General features: G+C 36.7%; 2 protein-coding genes across 2 annotated transcripts; one reads left to right on the forward strand and one right to left on the reverse strand.

Annotated features, from left to right (window-relative positions):
• Positions 1-148: 148 nt before the first annotated feature.
• On the forward strand, positions 149-8,772 carry LOC134262300 (N-terminal kinase-like protein; the record flags this gene model as incomplete). Its single annotated transcript, XM_062744673.1, has 10 exons — positions 149-241; positions 1,411-1,473; positions 1,673-1,861; positions 2,148-2,223; positions 2,405-2,536; positions 4,389-4,528; positions 4,687-4,797; positions 6,068-6,268; positions 7,653-7,932; positions 8,289-8,772. Coding segments are annotated over 10 exons (1,434 nt in total), but the record flags the coding sequence as incomplete, so codon positions are not given.
• An 849-nt stretch (positions 8,773-9,621) lies between these two features.
• Positions 9,622-16,594, reverse strand: LOC134262301 (putative ATP-dependent RNA helicase DHX57). The gene is made up of 11 exons (XM_062744674.1): positions 16,406-16,594; positions 13,175-13,224; positions 12,991-13,081; positions 12,788-12,883; positions 12,196-12,279; positions 11,951-12,088; positions 11,706-11,820; positions 11,089-11,150; positions 10,893-10,982; positions 10,469-10,612; positions 9,622-10,099 (listed from the first exon to the last, which is right to left on the reverse strand). The coding sequence occupies exons 1-11, from the start codon at positions 16,592-16,594 to the stop codon at positions 9,956-9,958; spliced, it is 1,203 nt and encodes a 400-aa protein (XP_062600658.1). The 3' UTR covers positions 9,622-9,955.
• Positions 16,595-20,965: the final 4,371 nt, after the last annotated feature.

A 20,965-nucleotide genomic window follows, 5' to 3' on the forward strand; every position in this document is an offset into this window, starting at 1 on the left:
CACTTTTAATTAACTCCCTTACTTTATATTTGAAGTATTTATTTATTAAAAAAAAAACTTTTAAAACAATTTACTTATTTGTGTTACATATATAGTAACATGTTTTCAAGAAATATGAATGTAAATCTCGTGTTTTATAATTTTACAGGCTATAGTTTTTATTGCCCCCAAACTGAACTACAAGAACTTAAATGAGGAGGTGATGAAACACTTTGCCAGACTACAGGCCAGAGATGATCAGGTAGGCAAAGACTTAAAAGGCAGTTTCTTCTAATAGTAATTTTTTTCTGACAGCAGTATACTTGTACCGGTACACATTGATCATACTATTTAACTACTGTATAGGGGGAAAATAACTCGCGGTGTTAATATTCGCTATATTCACAGTGTTAATAAATCCGTGAATTCAAGAAACAGTGAATAAATTTTCAATAATACCCATGTTTTATTTGGAAATTTGAGAATAAACTACGATAACATAGGCTTCTATACATGTCCATGCAGTACATAATCATTTCAGTAATTACGAGTAGTACTTGTCATTCAATTATTTTAATAATCACGCTTTACCTTAATTCAACCAGGCAGATAATAACCTGTATTTCCTAAAAAGCTGTTTTAATAACCAACGCTGGATGTTTTATCAATCAAAAAACGTGGGCCATGGGTTTTGATTACCCGTGCGTAATTAATGTTACCACGTGTATTTGTTACCTGCACTATCATGCATATTAGTTTTTATCAACATTTTTTTTAAAAAATTATTCAAATAACTATATCGAACTTACTGAAGATGTGGAAAGATACTATTTTGTCGACCTGCATTAACTCATTTATTACCGTCCAGTGGTTTTTCGCCGCGTTCTGAAAATCTTGGGGTTGTGTATGTATGCACTCAACATAATACATAGCATATAGAAAAAGTCATTCGACGTTTATAGTAAAGACTTTTGATAACTACACTTGTTTTAATAAATTGTCAATGATTTAATAAATCTGATTATTTTATATTGACCTAGACCCTATTGTTCGTGAAATAAATACAAGGGAGGTAACTTATATTATACACATGTACCAATTCCGCGAATTCAAGAAACCGCGATCGTGTCAGATGAGGAAAAAACGTGAAAATTACAACCCGTGAAATTAATCCCCTATACAGTATGAGTGTGACTGATCGACAGGGAAAATTTAAACCTCCATGGCAAATGATCCCACCTCTTGTGTGTTTAAGAGCTCTGTATTTGCTGTGCTCTAAACTTGTACTATTCCAAATGACTTATGACCTTGAGTACTGTTTGTCATTTTCATATTTTATGTATAGTTGTATTAATTTACCAGTAACAGTCCTATGTATTTGTCTTTTTCAAACTTGAGGAAGTAAATTTATAAATGACATGATTATTGCAGGGTGGTATAAGGACAAACACAACAGTGTGTCTAGGGAAGATAGCATGTCATCTGAATCCACAAGTAAGTTACAATGTACCAGGGTAATGAAGGATTTGTTTAGAGCAAGGTGAATTTTTTTATGGAGATTCATTTGTCAGTACACTGCATCATAGAGTAATGAATATTTATATCAAAGCAGGAACATGTGTGTTGAAGATACATGGGTTCACAAAAAATATTATAAATGTATATTCCAATAAAGTTATATTTTTGACTCTAGGTGAGACAGAAGATGATATCCTCGGCCTTTCTGAGGGCCCTGAAGGATCCATTTCCCCCAGCCAGACAGGCTGGGATACTAGGCATGGCGTCCACCCAGAACTTCTTCACATTGAATGAAATAGCTCAGAGGTTATTACCAGCAGTGTGTTCCATGACCAGAGACCCAGAAAAGGGGGTCAGAGATCAGGTACTAATCAATATTCTATACTTGTTTTGTCACTATTTCTTTTTCAGTCACCAAGCACCTTAGGATACCAAGCACATTGCTCGGCGCTGTTGCACAAGTGTACACATACAGAGTTTTATAAACAAAAATATTAATGAATTGATTACCCTCGTGATTCTATATGTGAAGGTGGAATAATTTTGTATAAATAGCACAATGAAAGGAAACAAGGAAAGATATTGATATACGCATGTATTAAGTATCTAAAAGTATGAATATTTTAAAATGAGTTTCATTTATCTTTCAGGCATTCAGGGGAATAAAATGCTTTGTAGAAAAGTTAGAAAAGGTTTCAGAAAATCCAGAGTTAGAAGCAGAGATGGGTAAATTTCATTCTATTAATCATTGAAATGTTTCAATGACAGTTCTTTGAATAAACAATAAATTCAAATAATCAAGTGAAACATTTATGTAATCATGGTCAAGAATTACAATAAACATAAAGCATTGTGTCTTTGAGTTTGAAATATTATATTGAGAGGCCTACATTTTGTCCATTTCCAGAGAAGGATGTTCTGTCTGGGGGTTCTACAGTCTCCAGCAGTGCTGCCAGCTGGGCGGGGTGGGCGGTGACAGGGGTGTCTTCCCTGACATCCAAACTGTACAAAAAGGATGGCACCAGACAGAAGGCAACGGGTAAGATGTCCATCAGACAGATATATATTGCTCTCTCTCAGATGATTGTGTACAGATAGTGCTATTGTATTAATTTTTTGGTACAAATTCAAACTGACAGAAAATCACACTTGTCAACTGTATGTATAGTCTTACTTGAATTACTGTGCAGTGGATACACATAAAAATTATCTTGAAAATATAGAGGTATAGTATTGGGAAAATAAAGTCACAGAGAATATTATAAATTTCATAACCGACTTATTTTAGAAGGAAAAATAACGGGACAAAATACCCCCCGCTGGGTTTTTCAGAGGTGCTAAATCATGAATATTTTATGAATCTAAGAGAAGAGAGAAATGCTAAAACATTTTTAGTGCAAATGTAATTGCTCATTATATTTTTTATAAATGAAATGAAGGCGCAGCCTAATAAAAAAATAGACTAAATATATGGACCAGACACGAATTATGAACTTTTTCTGTCAGTGACCTTGAATTTGCATAAATGACCTTAGTTTAAAGTCATGACAGAACCTCAGGTCATAAGCAATGTTTGTGTGAAATAGTAGATTCAAGTTTTTCCATAATAAAGAAAGATATGGACCAGACACAAATTATAAAATCTTTCTTCCAGTGACCTTGAACTTCCCCAAGTGACCTTGACCCAAGGTCGTGACACATCCTTAGGTCATGAGCAATCTTTGTGTGAAATGAGAACTTACCAAGTAAGAAAGATATGGACCAGACACAAATTATGAAATTTATCTTCCAGTGACCTTGAACTTCCCTAAATGACCTTGACCAAGATCATGACACATCCTAAGGTCAAGAGGAATCTTTGTGTGAAATGAGAACTTACCAAGTTTATCCATAAGAAAGATATGGACCAGACACGAATTATGAAATTTTTCTTTCAGTGACCTTGAATTTCCCCAAATGACCTTGGGTCAAGGCCGTGACACTTCCTTAAGTTATGAGCAATCTTTGTATGAAATTAGAACCTACCAAGTTTATCCATAAGAAAGATATGGACCCGACACAAATTATGAAAATTTTCTTCCAGTGACCTTGAACTTCTCCAAATGACCTTGGGTCAAGGTCATGACACACCATCAGGTTATAAGCAATCTTTATGTGAAATTAGAACCTACCAAGTTTATATCTATAAGAAAGATATGGACCGGACACGAATTATGAAATCTTTCTACCAGTGACCTTGGACTTCCCCAAATGACCTTAGGTCAAGGTCATGACACACCCTTGGGTCATGGGCAATTTTTGTGTGAAACGAGAACCTACCAAGTTTATTCATAAGAAAGATATGGACCGGACACGAATTATGATTTTTTTTCTTCCACTGACCTTGAACTTCCCCAAATGACCTTGGGTTAAGATCATGACACATTCTTAGGTCATGTGTAATCTTTTTGTGAAATTAGAACCCACCAACTGAAGTTTATCCATAAGAAAGATATGGACCGGACACGAATTATGAACTTTTTCTACCAGTGACCTTGAACTTCCTCAAATGACCTTGGGTCCGGACACAAATTATGAATTTTTTCTACCAGTGACTTGAACTTCCTCAAATTACCTTGGGTGAAGGTCATGACACACCCTTAGGTCATGGGCAATCTTTGTGTGGAGTAGTAGATTCTAATGTTCCTTTGTAAGAAAGATATGGACCGGACACGTTTGCACTGACAGACAGACAGCTAGACAGACGGACAGACAGACAGATGGACAGACGGACAAGGTGATTCCTATATATCCCCCCAAACTTCGTTTGCGGGGGTATAATAATTGATATGGTCCATGTTTCATGTGACCCAATAATGTCTTATTACCGTACCTTTACTTTTTATATCTAGGATCACCAGGACCAGCACAAAATGTTGGTGAACTTCCAAAAAAGCCTACTCCAAAACCAGTGAGTGATAATCCATCAGCCCCAGAACCAAGTCAGCCTGAGGAGACAGGGTGGGACGAGGAAGGATGGGGAGATATTGATGTAAGAGACAGGAACTAAAAACCATGTTCTTATTTACTAACTATATTAACTTCATTAACTTCATTAACTTCATTGTCCTTTTCTATAATTAAGATTGATTTTTTTAATTGTTAAATTTACTTTGATGAATGAATCATTTATGAACCACTTTTTGATAGGATACTGTAGATAATGAGGAGGAGTTGAGTGAGACTCAGCCTCGGTCCACTGATGGCTGGGAGGACAATGATGAGGAGGACTGGGGCAGTCTGGAGGATACGGCCCCAAAGGTAGGGCCAAATTAATACAGTCACTTAGAGGGTAGGGCATACAAACAAGGCCAAATAAATACCGTCACATACAGTGAAGGGCATACAAACGAAGCCAAATAAATACAGTCACATATGGTGTAGGGGCATTCAAACGAAGCCAAATAAATACAGTCACATATAGTGTAGGGCATAACAAACGAAGCCAAATAAATACAGTCACATATAGTGTAGGGCATACAAACAAAGCCAAATAAATACAGTCATATATAGTGTAGGGCATACAAACGAAGCCAAATAAATACAGTCACATATAGTGTAGGGCATACAAATGAAGCCAAATAAATATACAGTGGACCCTCATTTATCCGGACGCTTTGGTTCCTAGTCAATTTGTCCGGATATGTGAAGCATCCGGATATCTGAATCACCAGTTAAATAAGACAGAATAACATTTTAAAATTTCGTTCCGATGAAAAATCATCCGGATACTGAAGCATCTGGATATCTGGCGTCCGGATATCTGAAGGTCCACTGTAGTCACATATAGTGTAGGGCATACAAACGAAGCCAAATAAATACAGTCACATACACTATAAGGCCATATAACTAATAAAGATAGTCTCATAAAGGGAAGGGCATACACACTAGGTCAAACAAATACAGACTACCACAGTTTGTGAGGGCATACAAACAAATCCAAACAAATCCTGATAGTCACATACTGTTAAGGGCATACAAACAAGGCATACACATTAAGATGAGTATTAAACAGTCAAATAGAGCTTACAAATGAGGTCAAATACATACAGCTAAATAAAGTCACAAGGGCATAAAAATAAGGCCAAACAAATACAGATAAAACATAACAGTGGGCATTCAAACAAGGCCCAATACGTACAGAAAGATAAAGGGTCACAGAAGACTTACAAGACTATTCTGAATTCTTCAGGCTGAAAGTTAAACAGAGAATGCAGATATTTCTGGTAGCAATGTGTGAAATAGTGATTAAAAAAGGCCATCATATTAAGAACTGCATTAGAAATAGAATGCACATAAGTCAGCTCAGTAAGGCAGCTCACTAACAGTTTATACAAAGTAGGCCAGCTAAGTCGTTGTTGTAGCATTAAACGAGGCATTGTACCTCAGAGCAGATTACTTATGAGCTGTAATTTTGGCTTATAAAATCACTGAATTGTTTACGAGTGAATTGTTTAAAGTGATTACCTGCCAAGTTAAGATTCTATTGTTTCTGATTCTTTTTTATTCAGAATTATTCTCTTATATGTAGAGTGTTGGTCAGGAAAAATCATCAGGCAGTTCCATGAAGCTTGGTTCTAAAAAAGCCGAGGATGAGTGGGGAGGGGACTTTGGTAATGAATTTGTGAGTACCGAGGACAGCGGCCTAACAATGGCAGGGGAATACAACTGGGGGAATACATCAGAAACTGCCCAGGAAGACTTCTTTTCCTCAGCTATGGGACTTCCAAAAGTAAGTAGTTTGAATACAATGTACCTTCATTGGTTGCAAATTTTTTTTATTTTTTGATAAATCAGCACCTCCAAAGAGGGGAGTAGTCTTCAGAAATAAATTTACATTTTAAAAAATCTCCATCAGTCAAGTAGGTCCCTCATGATAAAATCAATGTAATAAGCCTGAATATTAGAAAACTCCAATTCTGGAATCTTAAACATATTGCTTTTATGGGTTTGTGAAAAATCTTGGGGGAAAACACACCTATTTGTGTATAATTTGCAATCACTTATAAATCTGAATAGGGTGAATTCACCATGCATCGGATACCCTTGTACTTCAACAAGTTCTAGCGATATCGCTACCGACGGAAAATTATCAAAATGGAGTTTAACGTTTAGTTTGTGATTAAATTATCTATTTGGGACACAATTATATGCCCTTTATTGAGAAAATATCCTCAAAAATCGACTTTTTAGGAATAACTCAAAATTCACCATGGATCGGACATTGTTTACCATGCATCGAACAGACGGTATTTTGTCCGGAAAAATATCATACCTTTATCAAAGTGCTTTAAAATGCGTGATATGGATATATTTTTATCTTTTATCTAAGAAATAATCCTCAACTTAAATTTAATTGACGATATCGTTGCACAAATGTAGAACGATTCAAGAGACCTCACTCTGCCTTAGAAATGATTTAAAATGCTTATAATGCGGTAATTCGCGCCTTTTTTTCATGGTTTATCATGCTCTGGTTTGTAGAAATAAATTGAGTCAAATTCCAGACATCATATATCGATAACTTGTATTTTGACTGAAAATATAGAATTTTTATTTTCTTTTTCCGCAAAAAACAGCTATCAGCTGGGTTCAGTAAGAAAATGGTAGTGCTTACCTTTGCATCGGAAAGTGTCCGATGCATGGTTAATTTGTGTCCGATGTACGGAGAAATGAACATACTAATGAAAACCAGCTCTAAAAAGAATTATACGAACATTGAAGTGAAATGTCTTTAAAATTTATGTAAATTTACCAATATTTGACTTTATTCACCAAAGTCTGACTCGTTCCCTTGAAGTGGAATTTTAAGAACGATAACTCTAAAAATCGCAAAATCATAAATTTCTGGTTATTCCCCTTTGATGATGAAAAATATGACGTAACTTCAAGGCCATTCTCGGGGTATTTATATCATAACATGGTAATAACAATCGGTATCATTAAAAAATTTAAATCTTCATCTTTAAGACAGAAACAAATAAATACACGAAATTCTTAAGTTGAAAGAGAGTTTATTGTCTAAAGTTGTCCGAAGCAAGGTATGTGTCCGATGCATGGTGAATTCACCCTAACTGAGATTGTTAATTTAATAAAATCTTCCTTTCCTTTAACAGCAAAAACCAGCAAAAACAAAACCAAAATCCAGTCCATCCAGTTCTAGATCCAGTCCGGCGCCATCTGGTGTTGTAGCTAGTCAACAGAAGGCTTCAAAAGTGGAGTCTGGGTGGGACGTAGAAGACTCAGGGTGGGGGACAGAGGAGTGGGGGCCTGTGGGGTCCACCAACAAGACCACAGTCCAGAGTCGCCCAGCTAAACAGAAGAGTCCTAGTCCTCCTCCAGACACCTCAGGGTGGGGCGATTCAGGCTGGGGGGATGGTGACGACTGGGGAGCAGGTACACAAGCACTAATCTCAGATATTGTTTTTATTTTTAGTAGTGTAAAAATGTAAATAAATGCCAATCGTGAAATTTTTCTCAATTATACTACTTAATAACCAGTTTTTTTGTGTGTGTTCATGGTTCAGGTCAGTTGATCAAGTGTCAATATGAGAATTTCAGAATGTATTTTAATATGTAGAACATTATAAAGTACTAGATAAAAGGTATTTCAGGCTATATCTTAACATCTAGAGAGCATTACCAAACCTGGCCATCTAGGTAAATGTAGAAAATAAGGATTTAATTGTGTCTAGTCTTCTCAGAGATTCATGTGTTTGATTGTACACCATTAAAACTATATCATTAACCAGGTACCAACAAAATTGATGAAACAAGGAGAAAAAAAGAAGAAAGAGAAGAAAAGAGATTACAAAGGCAGAGAGAGATAGAAGAAAGGCGTGCAGCCAGGAAAGGAGGAGGGGCACTAAAACTAGGGGCTAAAAAAACAGCTCTAGATTGAGCCGGTCTCTGGAGCCAACTGTCAATGTGATACAAACTAAGTTTTACAATTACATAAAAAGAAAGATTTAAATGTCAAAGGTGTATACGCATCTTTCCTGCCAAAAGGTGTCCAATATTTAATGTTATGCAAAATCTGTAATAAAAAGCAGATGAGATCCTATGTTTTTGTAAAATTGTATTTAATGGATGAATGCCCAATCTAATTTTTGACATTGAACAGAGATGTGAATGCTTTTCTGGGATTAAAATTGTTAAATAATAAAGTTATGAATGTAATTTAAGTTTTTGCAAATTTTTTGAATGTATTTCAATTATATAATATTTTATGAAGTAATATACATGTACTGGTAAATTTGATATAAAGTACCTGTATCAGTTTTTTTCTCTTCTTTCAAACATTAGCATGCTTAGGCCATATAAAATTGAAATCTTGGTTCTCAGGCCCGCGCGCATCTGTCTGGAGGTACCCGCATTGCCGATTTTATTGTATTTTTGATAAAATAAAAAGTTGGTATTGCGGAGACCAATCCGGGAAAAAAAATTCCGACCTCATTTGTTTCGTAGTTTAGTATTCAAATATCACTTCCGGTAGCCATTTACAATGAGATTTTGGCTACTTCGTTTGAAAATACATTTGAGGACATTACCAACGATGTTTACACGCTGTTAAGCAATGGATAAAGCAGACATTTTGACCAGAAATGGAAAGTATATCTGTGATTAAAAAATTATCTTTATGTTAAAGAAAATCGGAAATTAAAATTTAAAAAAAATACCTCCCTCATCTACTTTATTGCCAATAAAATGAAAAATAAAATGCCGCCCTCCCGCATCTGTTTTGGAGAAAATTGGCCTGAGAACCAAGGAATTAAATTTAGATAGCCTTAGATTTCTGGTGTACACTGTACATTTTCCTCTGATCTGAATTTTTATGAGGACTTTGTCAGACTCTGCTTGAGATGAACTGTCAATTGTTTACTATTGAAATATTATTGAAGATACTTTTAACACATATCTTATTTCAACATGTAATTGTTTGCAAGGGATGTGCAATACATTGATACAATTCATTTTTAAAATGTGAAGACCTACAATGTTGGGTTTATAATTTACAGTATTACCTGTATACTAATTAATTGTTAATGAAAACAAAGAATTTTTGTTCCTCTCAATTTATTGCACAAAATATTTCATAAGAAATAAATAAAATAAATTTTATTTGAAAGACTTCTTTTATACTGTTAGTTTAAGTCTGGCACAACATTGGAAGTTCATCATCATAGCTGTTTCTAATATTCTCATGTGTAGTTACATTTACACATGCATTGAGTTTGCATTACAAATTTGGCACTGTATAAAAGTACATTTATATACAGCAGCATGTAGAGACTAGTGGACTCTTCAAGACATGTACTTGTGTGTTGACTGTTCACATCTCAATGTGCTGGAATTTTTCAGATTATTGTCTTGCCCTCCTGTATCTATAGGTATATACAATGCTCAATTCTGCAGAGCACTACTGAGTACTTATAAGTTTCACTATGGTGTCAATGATTTTGCTTCCCTTGGGACAGTTACACAGGTCCATATGTGGATTCTGTATTTTATCAGTCAGGAGTTGATCAAGTTCTAGTCTTAACTCTCGCACCAACTCAGCCACCTGTAAGGATTGAGAGAACATGTTTACACAATGCAAAACTTATAAACCACACTTTTTGGAGCCAAAAGTTATTTTGATATGGATGAGGCTAATAGCTGTAACTAGAGAGTGCTTAGACACTATATAACCCAGGAGACCCCCATGAGACCCATGCATTTATACAACATAACAGACAAAAATACCCCAATTCTATAGACAAATAGATTGCATACATTTATTTACATACAAAAGAAACCCACATAAATATATAATGTTTAAAAGCTCTGATAAATAGAAATTTCACCAATGATTTGTATTAATTAAGAAATTTTTGGAAGTAAGGAGAAACGTATATGGTAACAGGCTGTGACAGAATGCTTCTAATTTTACCTTTGGAGAATCTGCAAGAAATCTTATCCAGCCATCATCTATAGAAAGGACAAAGTTTCCCTTCTCCAAATCCACCGAAATGCTTCCTCCCCCAAACAGCAGCAGGGGGTACATACTGACCATGGTACAGTCTCGGATGTATACCTGATCAATGAGCCAAAAATATCTATATCAAAGGCTATACTGTATACAGTGTTATTTTTACTCTGTTCTTTCTGTCCAACTTTCAAATATGTTACTCCCATTTTAACTTCGCCAAGACACAAATGTATTAAAGAGATAAGTTTTTCCATCTTTGAATTTACCCTGCTCAAAATTCACCCTCAGGTCCAAAGTACTTCTGGGGGTAAAATAGACTGAAGAAAAAAACTTCCTGTATATATCAGTACAAGATATTCCCTATATCAAGGTTATTATTGTTTACCTTTGTGGTCTTCACTTTTTCATGGTAAACAAGATAGGGACTCTCATAATGGTTCACTTGAAAGTTCACAGAAGAAGGATGGATGTGGACCTGAAAAAAACAGCAATTTTATTATTTACATATTAAAACAGTCAAACCTCATTGTCTTGAACTCAATGGAACTGACAGAAAACTGACTGATAAGAAATAAACTTACAAAACCATCAGATTTAGTTCTAAACTTCAGTTCATCTGGTTTTGGAGCCTTGTAAAGTGCACCTTACAATTTAAAAAAAATGAATTAGGCTTAGATTACATGTCAAAGTCCAAGCATACTAGGAATATGCATTGTAAAAAAAAATATGAGATGTTTGTAAAACACTTATGCCCTCCCCCTAAATAATTGCAATTTTTCTAAGTCCAAGGGACATAACTTTGTCAAAAATGGCTTGATCATCCCTAGAACAGAACTTGAGCCAGATATTTATTGATAAATCTCTACACCAAATTTCAATTCAATATGTACAACTTCCGCAAAGAAAATGAATGGAAACTGCAAAATTGGAATTGTTCTTAGTCCAAGGTGCATAATTCTGTCCAAAATAGTCCCATCATACCCAAACAGAACTTGACATAGATATTTTTATGATAAATCTGTACATCAAATTTCATTTCAATATGTGCAACCTCTACGAAGAAAATGAACAGAAACTGATGGTGGATGGACATACCAACCGACCAACAGACCGCAGCTAAGCAATATGCCCTCCCTTCTTCGAAGGGGGGCATAATTATAAAGTTTTGGACAAAATGCCTCTTCCATTGCAGTTTTACCTGTGCTTCCTTGGCTAAATTTGTCGGATGGTTTCATCACCTGCACAACATTTGGATACAATGCTCCAACCAAGATGGCAGAAACCAGCTTCCAGTTTGCTGAATTAATATTGGCCTGTAATTGAAAAAATGCAAATATATACAAGATATATACAAAATATATACAATTCACATGTAACCTTATGAATTGCACCACACATATTGCTACCAGACTGTAAATTACTGAGGATGATTTTTCTCCTCACCTCTATCCCCGTGACATCCACCACCCCATCAGATCCTCCCCTGGCTGCTCTTTCCACGTCTCGGACCACAATTCCCTCTTTCACAAACCCAATGTCTGACAACAGCTCCACAAACTGCTGTTTCATACTGGCCAACATCTGGTAAAAAATAAAAAAAATTGGAGATTTAATTTTCAAAAGTTCAGCTTTATCATAATTTTAAGTAGATTGTGCATTAGGTAACATTTTGATAATGAAATCCTCACCTGGAGGGACTTATATGACAGGAAATTTTCATGACAGAATCTGTAGCCCTCATTATGGGACTTCAATCTGGACTCGATCCATCCCTGTACAAAGTTAACAGTGATTACAAGAGACCTGGGCATTCATTTCTTGTCATGTTAAAATGTAGCAAGTCTACAAATTAAGCTTAAGAGAAGGGTTTTAATAACTGGAACACTTCCTCACAATGGACAGAACTGCGCTAGTGAGTTATGGCTAGGTATAGGCGTTTCTGTGCAAATGAGCTTTTGAAAATGCATATGTTGTGAAATTTTTACACAGAGAAGGTTCAAGCTTATTTTCTTATACATACTTAGTACCCACAGCATGACAAAGCAACTACAGATTATGACGTCGTATCATATGACGTCATTGATCTTTTCCATTCAAGGTAATATACACATTAACAAAACAATGTCGGCACAAGGGTATATCCTATCTAATTTTTGATAAATAATGTATAAAATTTAGACCTCAATACATAGCCTTAATCTACTTGCACGATACTGATACATACAACAATGCATAAACTGCCCTCAATATTCCTCTATTCAACTTCAAATATACAGGTACCTTGTATGCATTGAGCATTGTAAGGTGATCAGAATTCCCCACAGCAAATTCTAATTTCTTCTTGTCTGCCTCATCTCTCTTGTCAAATGGAGACACCTGTGAAAAGAACCGACTAAATGTAGTAAAGTGCATAAAACTAATAAAATGTTTGTTAATTCTCATTTAAAATAAAATGTATGTAAGTATTAATAAACTTCACGTACAAATGGGGACTTGTAACTAAGAGTTGCAGCAATGGTTAATGCTGGGTCAAGGCACCTGAATATTGCTCCAAACAGCATCAACTTCCCAATTCTGTAAAAAAAAAAAATTCATCAGCTTTAAATCATTTTTAAAACAAGCTTCAAAATTATTTTCTGTTCTTATAGCAAAATGTTAGAATCTCACCTGACATCTACAGGTAATGATCCCAAATGATAACCCAAGGGGGTTAACTCCTATAAAAATATTTAATAGTAATTTAAATTGAGAATTATTTCAATAACAAGAGGCCCATGGGCCACATCGCTCACCTGAGAAGCTTTGACCATTATGTTCTTTACCAGCTTTCCTCCTTATAATACATAATGCATCCCCACCCTACCCCACTGATCATAATTAAGACATTTTGAAATCTACACTACCCCAGGATCCTTCCATGTCCACATAAGTTTCAGCTTTTCTGGCCCAGTGGTTCTTCAGAAGATTTTCAAAGATTTTTCCTATATATTTCTATGTTAAACTTTGACTCCCCATTGTGGCCCTGCCCTTCCCCTGGGGGTCAGGATTTGAACAATTTAGAATTTACACTACCCCAGAATGCTTCCACATAAGTTTCAGCTTTTCTGGCCCAGTGTTTCTTGAGAAGAAGATTTTCAAAGATTTTTCCTATATATTTCTATGTAAAACTTTGACTCCCCATTGTGGCCCCGCCCTTCCCCCGGGGGTCAGGATTTGAACAATTTAGAATCTACACTACCACAGGATGATTCCACATAAGTTTCAGCTTTTCTGGCCCAGTGGTTCTTGAGAAGAAGATTTTCAAAGATTTTTCATATACATTCTAATGTAAAACTTTGATTCCCCATTGTGGCCCCGCCCTTCCCCCAACAGTCATGATTTGAACAATTAAGAATCTACACTATACCAGGATGCTTCCATATAAGTTTCACCTTTTCTGGCCCAGTGGTTCTTGAGAAGAAGATTTTCAAAGATTTTTCATATATATTTCTATGTAAAACTTTGACTCCCCATTGTGGCCCCGCCCTTCCCCCGGGGGTCATGATTTGAACAATTTAGAATCTACACTACCCCAGAATGCTTCCACATAAGTTTCAGCTTTTCTGGCCCAGTGGTTCTTGAGAAGAAGATTTTCAAAGATTTTTCCTATATATTTCTATGTTAAACTTTGAATCCCCATTGTGGCCCTGCCCTTCCCCTGGGGGTCAGGATTTGAACAATTTAGAATTTACACTACCCCAGAATGCTTCCACATAAGTTTCAGCTTTTCTGGCCCAGTGGTTCTTGAGAAGAAGATTTTCAAAGATTTTTCCTATATATTTCTATGTAAAACTTTGACTCCCCATTGTGGCCCCGCCCTTCCCCCAACGGTCATGATTTGAACAATTAAGAATCTACACTATACCAGGATGCTTCCACATAAGTTTCAGCTTTTCTGTCCCAGTGGTTCTTGAGTAGAAGATTTTCAAAGATTTTTCATATATATTTCTATGTAAAACTTTGACTCCCCATTGTGGCCCCGCCCTTCCCCTGGGGGTCAGGATTTGAACAATTTAGAATCTACACTACCCCAGGATGCTTCCATACAAGTTTCAGCTTTTCTGGCCCAGTGGTTCTTGAGAAGAAGATTTTCAAAGATTTTTCATATACATTCTAATGTAAAACTTTGATTCCCCATTGTGGCCCCGCCCTTCCCCCAACGGTCATGATTTGAACAATTAAGAATCTACACTATACCAGGATGCTTCCATATAAGTTTCAGCTTTTCTGGCCCAGTGGTTCTTGAGAAGAAGATTTTCAAAGATTTTTCCTGTATATTTCTATGTTAAACTTTTACTCCCCATTGTGGCCCTGCCCTTCCCCTGGGGGTCAGGATTTGAACAATTTAGAATTTACACTACCCCAGAATGCTTCCACATAAGTTTCAGCTTTTCTGGCCCAGTGTTTCTTGAGAAGAAGATTTTCAAAGATTTTTCCTATATATTTCTATGTAAAACTTTGATTCCCCATTGTGGCCCCGCCCTTCCCCCAGAGGGTCATGATTTGAACAATTTAGAATCTACACTACCCCAGGATGCTTCCATATAAGTTTCAGCTTTTCTGGCCCAGTGGTTCTTGAGAAGAAGATTTTCAAAGATTTTTCATATACAGTATACATTCTAATGTAAAACTTTGATTCCCCATTGTGGCCCCACCCTTCCCCCAACGGTCATGATTTGAACAATTAAGAATCTACACTATACCAGGATGAAACTTGAAACTTGAAACTTGTTTATTTAATTAAACGCCTATTTTTACATAAAACGTATTCAATGGCGTTGTACATTAAGAAAATAAAAGATATTTACATATATACATAAATTATACATATTCATAAAGTCCTTTTTTTTACACATAATACTACATACATACGAAGAATTAAAACAAGGAATTGAAGTCTCTGAAGAAGTAATTTTTTGATTTGTTTTTGAAAATGTCAATTGATCCTGAGTTTTGAACACTGGTTGGCAGTTCATTCCACAGTTTGGGGCCGATGGTACTAAAACTTCTGTCACTAAAGGTTTTTCTCTTATTAAATGGAACATTATAATGACTTTCAGAATTTCTTGAAGAGCGTAAATTGACATTTGATGTATTTTTCGTTAACAGTTCTTTTAAATACTCCGGTGCTTGGCCAACAGAACAATTGTACATGAATGTTAGAATTTTAAAAGATATTCTGCATTTGATTGGTAGCCAATGAAGATCATAAAGGGCTTTCTTAGAACTGTCATATTTTTTAAAGTTTAAAACTAGTTTTGCGCACATATTTTGAATTCTTTGCATTTTGATGATTTCTCCTTGCGATATACCATACAGAATCACATTGCAATAGTCCAAATGGGATATAACTAAAGATAAAACTAAGACTTCTGTTGCTTCGGTCGTTAAATATTTTCGAATACATTTGATTTTTTGGTAATTAAACATAGCTGTGCGGCATTTTTTGTTGACATGATCTTTAAAATTTAAGTTCTCATCCAGAAAAGCACCTAAATATCGTATACATTTAACAGATTCGATCTCATTTTCGTTAATGTTTATAGATTTTGTTGTACATTTTTCTAGTTGCCGTTTGCTTCCAAAGAGGATGAATTCTGTTTTTGATGAATTCATTTTAAGGTTGTTTGCATTCATCCAATTGTTAATATCGATAGCACATTCCTCTAGCTCGCGAATGGCGTTAATTTCATTGCGTTTTGACGTTGGGTTAAACCGTTTATTTGCGGTATGGTCGTCTGCAAAGCCATACACCGATATGGTTGAAGGAATGACATCAAATAAGGTCCCTGCGTATGTTAAATAAAGCCAGGGTCCCAGGCAGCTGCCCTGAGGAACGCTGCACTGCAGTTGACGTACCGATGATGTCACGGAGTTAACGCACACCGTGCAGCCACGAGGCCGCAGATAAGAATCTATCCACTTTAATGCCGAACCACATATTCCATACTGTTTTTGAAGTACATTCAGCAAAATTTCGTGATCTACCGTGTCAAATGCAGCACTTAGATCTATTGCAATTAAAGCAGTAACTTCTTGTTTTTCCATCGCGTCAAGAAGGTCATTTACAAGTCGTAGTAGAGCTGTTTCGCATGAATGAAAACGTCTGTATGCAGACTGATTTTTGGGGAGTAGGATGCTTCCATATAAGTTTCACCTTTTCTGGCCCAGTGGTTCTTGAGAAGAAGATTTTCAAAGATTTTTCCTATATATTTCTATGAAAAACTTTGATTCCCCATTGTGGCCCCGCCCTTCCCCTGGGGGTCATGATTTGAACAATTAAGAATCTACACTATACCAGGATGCTTCCACATAAGTTTCAGCTTTTCTGGCCCAGTGGTTCTTGAGAAGAAGATTTTCAAAGATTTTTCATATACATTCTAATGTAAAACTTTGATTCCCCATTGTGGCCCCGCCCTTCCCCCAACGGTCATGATTTGAACAATTAAGAATCTACACTACCCCAGAATGCTTCCACATAAGTTTCAGCTTTTCTGGCCCAGTGGTTCCTGAGAAGAGGATTTTCAAAGATTTTTCATATATATTTCTATGTAAAACTTTGACTCCCCATTGTGGCCCCGCCCTTCCCCCGGGGGTCAGGATTTGAACAATTTAGAATCTACACTATACCAGGATGCTTCCACATAAGTTTCAGCTTTTCCGGCCCAGTGGTTCTTGAGAAGAAGATTTTCAAAGATTTTTCCTATATATTTCTATGTTAAACTTTGACTCCCCATTGTGGCCCTGCCCTTCCCCTGGGGGTCAGGATTTGAACAATTTAGAATTTACACTACCCCAGAATGCTTCCACATAAGTTTCAGCTTTTCTGGCCCAGTGGTTCTTGAGAAGAAGATATTTAAAGATTTTTCCTATATATTTCTATGTTAAACTTTGATTTCCCATTGTGGCCCCGCCCTTCCCCCGGGGGTCATGATTTGAACAATTTAGAATCTACACTACCCCAGGATGCTTCCATATAAGTTTAGCGTTTAAGGCACAGTGGTTCATGAGAAGAAGATTTTCAAAGATTTTTCCTATACATTCTAATGTAAAACTTTGATTCCCCATTGTGGCCCCGCCCTTCCCCGAACGGTCATGATTTGAACAATTTAGAATCTACACTACCACAGAATGCTTCCACATAAGTTTCAGCTTTTCTGGCCCAGTGGTTCTTGAGAAGAAGATTTTCAAAGATTTTTCATATATATTTCTATGTAAAACTTTGATTCCTCATTGTGGCCCCGCCCTTCCCCCAACGGTCATGATTTGAACAATTAAGAATCTACACTACCCAAGAATGCTTCCACATAAGTTTCAGCTTTTCTGGCCCAGTGTTTCTTGAGAAGAAGATTTTCAAAGATTTTTCCTATATATTTCTATGTAAAACTTTGATTCCCCATTGTGGCCCCGCCCTTCCCCCAGAGGGTCATGATTTGAACAATTTAGAATCTACACTACCCCAGGATGCTTCCATATTAGTTTCAGCTTTTCTGGCCCAGTGGTTCTTGAGAAGAAGATTTTCAAAGATTTTTCATATACATTCTAATGTAAAACTTTGATTCCCCATTGTGGCCCCGCCCTTCCCCCAACGGTCATGATTTGAACAATTAAGAATATACACTATACCAGGATGCTTCCATATAAGTTTCAGCTTTTCTGGCCCAGTGGTTCTTGAGAAGAAGATTTTCAAAGATTTTTCATATATATTTCTATGTAAAACTTTGACTCCCCATTGTGGCCCCGCCCTTCCCCCAACGGTCATGATTTGAACAATTAAGAATCTACACTATACCAGGATGCTTCCACATAAGTTTCAGCTTTTCTGGCCCAGTGGTTCTTGAGAAGAAGATTTTCAAAGATTTTTCATATATATTTCTATGTAAAACTTTGACTCCCCATTGTGGCCCCGCCCTTCCCCCGGGGGTCAGGATTTGAACAATTTAGAATCTACACTACCCAAGGATGCTTCCATACAAGTTTCAGCTTTTCTGGCCCAGTGGTTCTTGAGAAGAAGATTTTCAAAGATTTTTCATATACATTCTAATGTAAAACTTTGATTCCCCATTGTGGCCCCGCCCTTCCCCCAACGGTCATGATTTGAACAATTAAGAATCTACACTATACCAGGATGCTTCCATATAAGTTTCAGCTTTTCTGACCCAGTGGTTCTTGAGAAGAAGATTTTCAAAGATTTTTCATATATATTTCTATGTAAAACTTTGACTCCCCATTGTGGCCCCGCCCTTCCGCCGGGGGTCATGATTTGAACAATTTAGAATCTACCCCAGAATGCTTCCACATAAGTTTCAGCTTTTCTGGCCCAGTGGTTCTTGAGAAGAAGATTTTCAAAGATTTTTCCTATATATTTCTATGTTAAACTTTGACTCCCCATTGTGGCCCTGCCCTTCCCCTGGGGGTCAGGATTTGAACAATTTAGAATTTACACTACCCCAGAATGCTTCCACATAAGTTTCAGCTTTTCTGGCCCAGTGTTTCTTGAGAAGAAGATTTTCAAAGATTTTTCCTATATATTTCTATGTAAAACTTTGATTCCCCATTGTGGCCCCGCCCTTCCCCCAGAGGGTCATGATTTGAACAATTTAGAATCTACACTACCCCAGGATGCTTCCATATAAGTTTCAGCTTTTCTGGCCCAGTGGTTCTTGAGAAGAAGATTTTCAAAGATTTTTCATATACATTCTAATGTAAAACTTTGATTCCCCATTGTGGCCCCACCCTTCCCCCAACGGTCATGATTTGAACAATTAAGAATCTACACTATACCAGGATGCTTCCATATAAGTTTCATCTTTTCTGGCCCAGTGGTTCTTGAGAAGAAGATTTTCAAAGATTTTTCCTATATATTTCTATGAAAAACTTTGATTCCCCATTGTGGCCCCGCCCTTCCCCTGGGGGTCAGGATTTGAACAATTTAGAATCTACACTACCCCAGGATGCTTCCACATAAGTTTCAGCTTTTCTGGCCCAGTGGTTCTTGAGAAGAAGATTTTCAAAGATTTTTCATATATAAATCTAACAAAAAGTAACAAACCACATTGTGGCCCCGCCCTTCCCCCGGGGGTCATGATTTGAACAATTAAGAATCTACACTACCCCAGAATGCTTCCACATAAGTTTCAGCTTTTCTGGCCCAGTGTTTCTTGAGAAGAAGATTTTCAAAGATTTTTCCTATATATTTCTATGTAAAACTTTGATTCCCCATTGTGGCCCCGCCCTTCCCCCAGAGGGTCATGATTTGAACAATTTAGAATCTACACTACCCCAGGATGCTTCCATATAAGTTTCAGCTTTTCTGGCCCAGTGGTTCTTGAGAAGAAGATTTTCAAAGATTTTTCATATACATTCTAATGTAAAACTTTGATTCCCCATTGTGGCCCTGCCCTTCCCCCAACGGTCATGATTTGAACAATTAAGAATCTACACTATACCAGGATGCTTCCATATAAGTTTCAGCTTTTCTGGCCCAGTGGTTCTTGAGAAGAAGATTTTCAAAGATTTTTCATATATATTTCTATGTTAAACTTTGACTCCCCATTGTGGCCCCGCCCTTCCCCCAGGGGTCATGATTTGAACAATTTAGAATTTACACTACCCCAGAATGCTTCCACATAAGTTTCAGCTTTTCTGGCCCAGTGGTTCTTGAGAAGAAGATTTTCAAAGATTTTTCCTATATATTTCTATGTAAAACTTTGATTCCCCATTGTGGCCCCGCCCTTCCCCCAGAGGGTCATGATTTGAACAATTTAGAATCTACACTACCCCAGGATGCTTCCATATAAGTTTCAGCTTTTCTGGCCCAGTGGTTCTTGAGAAGAAGATTTTCAAAGATTTTTCATATACATTCTAATGTAAAACTTTGATTCCCCATTGTGGCCCCGCCCTTCCCCCAACGGTCATGATTTGAACAATTAAGAATCTACACTATACCAGGATGCTTCCACATAAGTTTCAGCTTTTCTGGCCCAGTGGTTCTTGAGAAGAAGATTTTCAAAGATTTTTCATATATATTTCTATGTTAAACTTTGACTCCCCATTGTGGCCCCGCCCTTCCCCCAGGGGTCATGATTTGAACAATTTAGAATCTACACTACCCCAGGATGCTTCCATATAAGTTTCAGCTTTTCTGGCCCAGTGGTTCTTGAGAAGAAGATTTTTTAATGACCCCACCCTATTTTTGTCTTTTCTTGATTATCTCCCCTTGTGAGGGGACTTGGCCCTTTATTTTAAAAATTTAAATTCCCCTTCACCCAAGGACGCTTTGTACCAAGTTTGGTCAAAATTGGCCCAGTGGTTCTTGAGAAGAAGTCGAAAATGTGAAAAGTTTACAGACGGACAGACGGACAGCTAGACAGACGGACGGACGACGGACAAAATGTGATCAGAAAAGCTCACTTGAGC

Source organism: Saccostrea cucullata, unplaced genomic scaffold, assembly GCF_032062105.1.
Source record: "Saccostrea cucullata isolate Sc308-1 unplaced genomic scaffold, CSIRO_AGI_Scuc_v1 ctg11537, whole genome shotgun sequence".
In the NCBI taxonomy this organism is placed as follows: domain Eukaryota; kingdom Metazoa; phylum Mollusca; class Bivalvia; order Ostreida; family Ostreidae; genus Saccostrea; species Saccostrea cuccullata.